The sequence below is a fragment of the Cygnus atratus genome, chromosome 9 (assembly GCF_013377495.2).
Source record: "Cygnus atratus isolate AKBS03 ecotype Queensland, Australia chromosome 9, CAtr_DNAZoo_HiC_assembly, whole genome shotgun sequence".
In the NCBI taxonomy this organism is placed as follows: Eukaryota; Metazoa; Chordata; class Aves; order Anseriformes; family Anatidae; genus Cygnus; species Cygnus atratus.
The window spans coordinates 4861987-4870282 of NC_066370.1; the positions used below are offsets into that span (position 1 = coordinate 4861987).

General features: G+C 42.7%; 1 protein-coding gene across 1 annotated transcript; it reads right to left on the reverse strand.

Moving 5' to 3' along the window:
* Nucleotides 1-1176: 1176 nt before the first annotated feature.
* On the reverse strand, nucleotides 1177-3763 carry KCNE4 (potassium voltage-gated channel subfamily E regulatory subunit 4). The gene is made up of 2 exons (XM_035544754.2): nucleotides 3708-3763; nucleotides 1177-3283 (listed from the first exon to the last, which is right to left on the reverse strand). The coding sequence occupies exon 2, from the start codon at nucleotides 3255-3257 to the stop codon at nucleotides 2766-2768; it is 492 nt and encodes a 163-aa protein (XP_035400647.1). The 5' UTR covers nucleotides 3258-3283; nucleotides 3708-3763; the 3' UTR covers nucleotides 1177-2765.
* Between the last annotated feature and the right edge of the window lie 4533 nt (nucleotides 3764-8296).

Here is an 8296-nt window from a genome sequence, read left to right on the forward strand (position 1 = left end):
ACAAGGGAACAGGTTTTGTGGGAAAGTGAGCAGATATAACCTTATAACAACCTGATTTTTGAAGCAATCTAAAATTCCCCCCATGCAAGTAGGTCTCAGCCAGTGCCTGTGACCCCATACATACTGTCACAGCTTGAAGGAGATAGGGAAGTGCTAAGTTGCCTCTAAACACTTCTGCCCTTCGTTGGGAGCCAGAATCCTGAAACCTCCCCTGTCCCTGCTGCTGGAAATGACAGAGCAGCAGTGAGACCCATGGTCACAGCTTGTGACAAAGCCAGCTACGTACCATGGCCAAGTACTGGAAGTCAGTGGGAACCACAACCCATGTCAGATACTTGCAGTAACCTCAACCCTATCCCACACAATTTGCTACAGTACAAAAAATAAATAAAATGTCAGTTTTGCCAGCCTCTTCAGTGGCTAGGCAGTAGCCCCAGGTCTCAGGTCTCTGCAAGAGGACTCAGCATCACTGCAGCCCTGCCTGCACGTGGGCAGGAGCTGGGAGCAAGGAATTTGCCCAGCACAGAGCCTGGGTAGCACAGGAGTGCCCAGCTCAGCCTGTGACCATCCTGCAATGCTGTGATGCTGCCAAACACAAGGAGTCCTTTCAAAAGAGGCTAAGAAAAAGACTCGGTAGCGATTTTGCTCAGTCGCGTTTCTTGAAATCTATTTGAAATAGTGAACAAACACGGACACTTTTCCAGGAAATGTGTTTCTTTATTTAAATAAAAATTAGTGCCAGTAGAAACAATAAACTTTAAATACGTGAGACAATTATATACAACTCAATGTTAGGAATTATATACATCAGGTTTTTACAGATACAAATACATCTATACCAAAGTAGGAGGATGAAGGAGAAAGCAATGGAAAATGTGACAACTCACACATGTCAGTCTCGTTTGGAAAGTTTCAGGATTCAAGTGATTCCAGGCAAAGTGCCAAACTGAATTTGGCTTCTTTCAAAACTTAAAACAGCCCCTTTCGGAGTAAATCTACCAAAAAGCTTTATATGGTCTGAACCAAAGTTCACTGAAGTCAATGGAAAAACTCCCGCTGCCTTCAGGCTGAACTGGATCAGGCCCCTTCTGAGCACAATGGAGCCTTTGTTCTGCTGCCTGGGGGCACCTCTGCAGGCTGCATCACATCGCATCAGCCCTTCCAGCCAAACACCTTTCTCCCTCTGAAACGAAACGGCAGGCAGACAGCAGACTCTCGCCTCAGCTTGTTCCTGCTCTTCAGCACTCATTTTTCAAGCTGTCTCTCAAGCTCTAATGCCAGTGGATAAATCACAGAGCTATTTTAACACAGGAAATATCTGGAGACATTTTGCAAGCATTTTTGCTATGCAACACTGTAGATTCAGGCTCTTTAGCCCTCATGCTTCAGAACTAATCCAAACATAGTAATAAGTTACTATAAAATATAAGGTATGATTGAAATAACCATACATTGCTACAATATTAACATTACTTCTTTTAACAGTGCAATAATTTAGTAACTAAGTTCATGAGCATTTGAAAAACCACAGTACCATTAAATTACGGGGGGAAGTTTGTGGTAGTTTTAAAAACTAGTTACTAATGACTTTAGAGAAACGCATATGTCACATGCGAGATGGAAAAAAAAAAAAAAGAGAGATAATGCAATGTTTATCTACACTGGCTTAAATAGAGCAGAAAGGCCAGATTATTTAGTGATGTAAATGGGTACAGTTTTACTGACCTCAGATGGAGAATATGACTACAACAGAGAAACACAAAATCTTGTGCCTGTCCCCTGAAGTAAGTAGGATTTTGCTGGTGACTTCAGTGGGGCCAGGATTTCACCCCTGTTGGGTTAAATTCTATTCTGAATTCCACCCATTTTTCAAGGGATGTAAAAGAGCAGCATTTGTTCAAGCCTTTCTAGATCTTGCACCTTGTAACAAAGATCTTTTGATTGTTTTTTTTTTTTAACTTACAGATCTTTGCCTTTGGTGATCAAATGTACATGTCTTTAAAAAATACAAAAGAAAAAAATACCCTACTATTAGCTGAGTCAATAGGTAGATTGCAGCAGAAGTTGGCATACATGAACCAGCCAGCACAGGTACAACTTAAGCAAAGACAGATGTAGTGGCATGGATCTGAACCTAGGCTTTACAAACCTCCTGGAAATACAGGGTCTCCTTTGCTTTTTTGTTCCCCTCTTTCATTCTTTCTGTGCCTAAAGTCAGTCTCCAGCCATGCATCAATCTTCCTTCAACACCAGCATCAACAAAGTTGCAGCCTTTGAGGCCATTGAACAAATCTGCTGTTGGGTGTAGTTTGTTATAGAAAAAAAACACAGTAAAATTAATTCTAGTCTATCACAGTTTTGTGTGAATGAGCATCACCATCATCTTTTACAGTCAGGCTCTTGTGCTAGGGTAACTTCTCTAAACGTTTCCCAGATATTTTCAGAATTCTGAAATATGCAGAGATATGCCAGGAATAGTTACCTCATTGGAAAATATATATCTATGTATATATATCCTCCTTGTTCTTAGCTCTTATGGTAGGAAATAATAATGGAAAAAATAACATTAAGCATCCCAATTATGTGCAAGTTACATTTTGGAGCTTGGTACCACTGCTTCCTTGTCCTGCTAGCTTTCAGAAAAGCCTCGGGCCCCAGGGCACAGATACTGGTAGAGTTACTGGAGAGCAGGAAAGTTGAACCACAAGTTCTTAGTGGGAGCTCCACTCATGCTTCGGCTGCTGACCAAGGGAGCCCGGCAGGTGCTAGGAGTTCTTGTGGATGTTTTCTGCAGAGCCCTCGCTGCTCTCATTGAGGAGTGTTTCTGACACTTCCCCCAGCTCAGCATCCAGCACTTCCTCCTGGATGGTGAAGTGCACGTCTGGGGACGAGGACTCGGAGCTCACGCTGCTGCCTTCCATCGAGCAGATGGCACAGGACAGGGATGGCACCATGCTCTCCTGCAGCATGTTCAGCATCATGGGGATCTGGACAGACTTCAGCCCTGATATGGTTGGTAGAGGCTTCACAACTTCCCCCCATTCTCTCTCCTCATCTTTGTAGAGCAGAAGCAAATTAGACTTCTTCTCTTTTCTTTTGGATTTCATGTAGCCCAGCATTATCCCTATCAGGAAGATCCCATAGAAAGACATGACGATCAGAATGTAGAAATACTCGTTGCTGTTGTTCTTCTCTGTGTTGCGGGATTCGGCATTAAGCATGGCTGAGGTCATGTTTGCATGGTCCATCTTCAGCATGGAAACTGTATTACCACAGCTAAAGCCTGAGGGAGAATTGGTGTGGATATAAAGATCAAACTTCAGATCAAAGATTTAAAGAAACATCTGAAGAAATATACCCCCAAGCTATTCTTTATTACTTGTTACTGTAGGCTTGCAGGACACACCTGATTGAAGCTTGCTGTCTGTCATACCTCTGCAGTAATATTGTAACTGAATGAACTGTTACCCAGACGAAGAGAACATTAGAGGGAAAGAAGATATTTAATATTAAACCATAGCAAGTAATATTCTGAAGTATAAATCCCTCAATCCACACAAATAAAGAAGAAAGAAAACTAAATAGAAAGAGTCTTCCAGGCACTTAAACATAGTTTTGTACTATTTGACCATGTTTCCATAGGGGGAGAAAGCTTATAAGTGTTATTTTACTGAATGGTGCAGGAAAAAAATCAAAAAGCAACTTACGTCGGTATGCAAATAATTCCTCCCTTTGCAAAGCTCAAGAGACCTTTCCTCTCCCAAATGCCGGGTGCTCTGAAAACTTTCCTCTGCTGCAGTTGGAATAAATAGCTCTCAAGAAATGTTTCATCACGTGTTTTAGAGGCACAGTTTATAATAGTTTTGTGTTGGAGTCAACAGATGAACTTGAAGGATTGCAGTTCAACCCACTGAACTCTTAACAGCTGTGAAAAGAAAAAGAGTTGGGAATTCAGATTTTACTCTTTCCTAACCAGCTCAGCACCAGCTCTTTCACCTTCTGAATCTGTTCCTTTCACTGCCATCCCAACTGCTAAGTGTGACCTGCTGCCCCAGGAGCTGCTGTGCAGCAGGAAAAAACAGCAAGCCATTATCCTGTGTCTGTCATAAAATATAGAAAATATGCATTTGGGTTTTATAGTAGCTTCTGTCACGTTACTTACATGCCTGCTATACACACAGTTTTCCCTGAGGAGACAAGGGAGGAAACAGGTTATTTTCTTTGCCTGGGACTGGTGAAAAAGCTTCACCAAATGTGCACAGAACAAAGTGGTGACTTCGAACTCATGCTGCAGATCCACTTTGCGTGATGTACAGGGCTGTGGAGAACAGGTCGCTGGGTCTGCAATGAGGTCTGGATGGAGGGGTGCTGGTGCCCTCCCACTTCAGGCATCAAAGCAGCAGTGATGGCATTTTGGTTCTTCACATGATCAGTGGGAAGATGCAGCCTCCTCCAGAGGGCAACTGCGAGCTCCTCGAGGTAGCAGCTCCCTCCTCCCTCCGTTTGTAGAAGGCAGCGTTTCCACAGCCTGCCTGCTCTTTATGCATAAATCAGACAGAACCACGGAGTTAACGTGGATTTTAGTGTGATGGGACGTTAACCACTTCTGGGCAGAGGTGAGTCACTTCTGCTCCGTGAGTCACTGCTGCACCCACTGCAGCTGGCTGCGGGGCTGAGCAGGACACCCTGAGCTCCCCAGACTGCTGCGGAGGGCAGAGCTCGGATGCGGACTGGGTGTGCAGCGTTCCCACATCGGCCCCGTGGTACAGGAGGCGCTGAGACCCTTTTCAACACGTAAGCAACAGTATAGGCCATGGGAAGAAGGAGGCCCTGCTTGCACCTTGGGGATTTCACTTCCTTATCCCTCTCCATCCCCATTCTTCACACACAAAACCCAATTAGTCAGGCCCCACATATGTAATGTGAATGTCACCCCTTCTGCAAAGCTTCAAGGATGTTTATGTAACAGGACACTCCACTTCCAGAAAACAGCTGACTGGTGCTGGAGTTTCCCAATGGTAGGTCTGGTTTGTTGGTTTGTGTTTTTTTTTTTGTTTTTTTTTTTGAGTTTCCCCCACCCCCATAGTCACTTGTGAATTCTTTACATAGATGGCAAATTCTTTTCCAAACTCTGCCCTCACAATCCCTCTGAGGTAAAGGCAGATAGGCTTAACCTCTCTTAACATGTAGGAAAAAGCAAGAGAGAGCAGTTAAGCCACTTTAAATGAAGTTAAGAATTCAAGAAAAGACAGAATTCTATCTGTTGGAACCAGTATTTTCCATTCTTTCTCTGAAAAACTCCATAGAGAAGAGAAAAAGGAAAAGAAACTCCAAAAGAAAAAAAAAAATACATTAGCCAGATTCCCTTCTCTGCTCCCTAAAATAGAGGATCCACCCTTTAGGATGTTGGTTTTATCTCCCTGCACATTCCCATGTGATAGCTCAGGAGCTGTTGATGTTGGACTAGTGTCTATTGGGATTTCATCTGACAAAATCTGTCTGCAGCACCAGCTTGCCAAGTCTGGATACTTCTTCCCAGTTTCTGACAAATTACTGAGCAGGCAGCAAGAACATATGAACTGGTAGGCTGAAGCACAACCCAGAGCAAGCCTCTGGATTTTCTGGCTAACTTTCAGAAGTTTTATTTTACATCTTTCTCAGCTTCATGCAACAGATACTTTCCCAAACAGTGTATTTGTTGCCATATACTCCCCTATTTGGCTCCAGAAATTTGGAATTTGAGAAATTTAAGGCAATGCATCAGGTTTTTACCAACACCCTTTTATGCAGGACATTCAGAAAATGGTGAGGAAATACCCGAGATTGCTGGGTCAGTGAAACTTCACTCAGCACAAATTCCTTCTCTCTGCCTATAACATCCCAGTAAAACATCTCTGAAGCTGTGTGTTCCTGAGAACAAGAAGAACTAAAGCTAGTCCTGCTACCAGTATTATACAGAGAATACAGGCCATCACCCACCTGAATGTGAGCAGCAACTTCAGACATCCAGATGCACCAACACCCCTGAGCTCCCACAGGTGAGCCAGCAGAGCAGCAGGTGGACCATCTCTTCTGCAGGTGCAAACAGGGTCTCTTATTTGCTCCAAGGCATGTAGCTGAAGCTCTGTACAAAGACACCAAGGTGAACTGCAGCACCCAACAAGGGCACAGGAAGACTTGTCAGGTACATCCATACATTTATGCAATTCCCTGAAGTCCAATGGAAAGAAGACCGAATTGCATAATTATGCATAGCTGTTGCTGAAAACTCTTTGCAACTATATTTACTTTGACTAGCTGATGACAACAACTCTTCTCCATCTGTTAGGCCACGATGCTGAAAAATAGTTTAATTTTAAAAAGATCTGGAAGGAATCCCTGAGCCTTCTTACAGAGATTAAGAGAAGGGATAGGAAGACATTGGGGAATAACCATCTGAAAAACGTATGCCACTTGTGTTCTGGCGCCATGTCAGCTTTCTCCATCTGTACCCTGCAGAAACTACATTTTTAATCTAAAACAACAGCAACAAAAGACCTAGAAAGATGAAAATTGTTGCCTTTCAACTCTGCGTTTCAAAATTACTTTTGTTACAAGTTATATTTTGCACAACATAAAACTGTTAGTCAAGGGAGAAGAAAACACAAAACCTTGCTTGATTTGAAGTAATCTTGTTTTTGGAGTTAAATTTACTATCTATTTCTTGTTGAAGGTTTCCCTTCTTCCTTTCAGATTAATGTTTTTCAACCAAACCTCACACAACTTCTCCTGAAATTTCATTTTCAGGTCTCTTACACTTTCAGTAATTGCCTCTCACGTGTTCCTGTTCACCATCTTTGAGTCACTCCTAACCTAGGCTCTAACTTTTGAGAATAAGCCTCATGCTTTTGCTCCCACCTTCCCAGATACCTTTGAAAATCAATCAGACTAATAAAGATGAGGAACAGACGGGCACTCCAACAATGAAAAGGTCACAATATTGTTGCTGAAGCGAATGTTTTCTTCTCAAGGTCCCTGTCTCCTAGAGAGCCTTTTGTGGCAGCAACCTCCGTCACCAAAGGACGCAAAAGTTGAAGCTCAAGGCATCCCATGGGGCAGGAATTCTTCACAACATGGCTTAAGGGACAGCATAATGTGAATCCTTTCTCCAGATAAAAATTTGAGGATGGACAGAAAATGGAACAAGGACAGAATCCATTATCAAGACAAGATGAAGTGTCCTTAGAGATTCGGATAACTCTCTGCAGGCTACCATGGAAAATACGAGCCTAACCCTTCATTACGGTCAAAATCCACAGTCTGATGCTGCATTTATCTTTCTTTTTCCACTTACTGAGTTAATAAGACTAAAGATACAAGATACAACCATTAAAGGGCTCGTTCCTACGGGAAGCTGAGCCCATTTGGTAAGTATATGCCAACAGTGTGACTCTTCAGAGTTTTTGAGCATGTGCATTCTTGGAAATAGTCATTCAAAGTTCAATAGGATGGAAAGAAATTATACATGGGAAAATCAGAGGGATTGGGTTTTTCTTCCTGAATGTGGACCTTTAATGGAAGTAATGGTTGGGAATTTACCACTAGGGAGAAAAAGGGGGGAGAGCTTTGTCCTGCAAATATTGGCCAAGTTATAGTTTGGAGCTTCCAGGCACTGCAGGGGGCGGGGGGGAAGACAGGAAAGATGATCAATGTTTTCCACTCTTACATATGATTTCAGTTAAAGTAGAATTAGAGATCAAGAGCTGGGTTTGACATAATAAAGGAAGACACAACAAGAAGGGATGTTTGTGCCCTTGATTTTGTTTTGCATTTAAAGACCTGCCGTGCTGTGAAGTGTGTGCTGACTTCTGGTCCTCCTGCAAAACACATGCCTCACTCAAGATCTGATCCAAAGCTTCTTGAAGTCAAAGCCCATTAAAGTTAACAGTAGTACCCCACCAAAGGCAAACATTGAATCAGGAATGGAACCTGCTTCTTTCAAATTCTGTGCAACTCAATTTTCTGTGAACCTCATGAGTGTGTTGGAATAAAAGAATTCGTTCGAAACCAGCGAGTAAGTCATGGACTTATTCCCAGCGTAGGACACAGTAGCCTGACACAAGCCATGTGTGTCTTCTCTAACAAGCCCACTTACAGTATGAAGTTTATGAGCTTTGTTATATACTCTTAACACTCCTATGCCTCTGTTCACCCACTTGTAAAATGGACCTAATGATACCTACAAATTACACGTGCTGTGAGGGTACAGCATTGTGATGCATTTGCAGATCACTACCTGAAAAGGTAATAACCATTG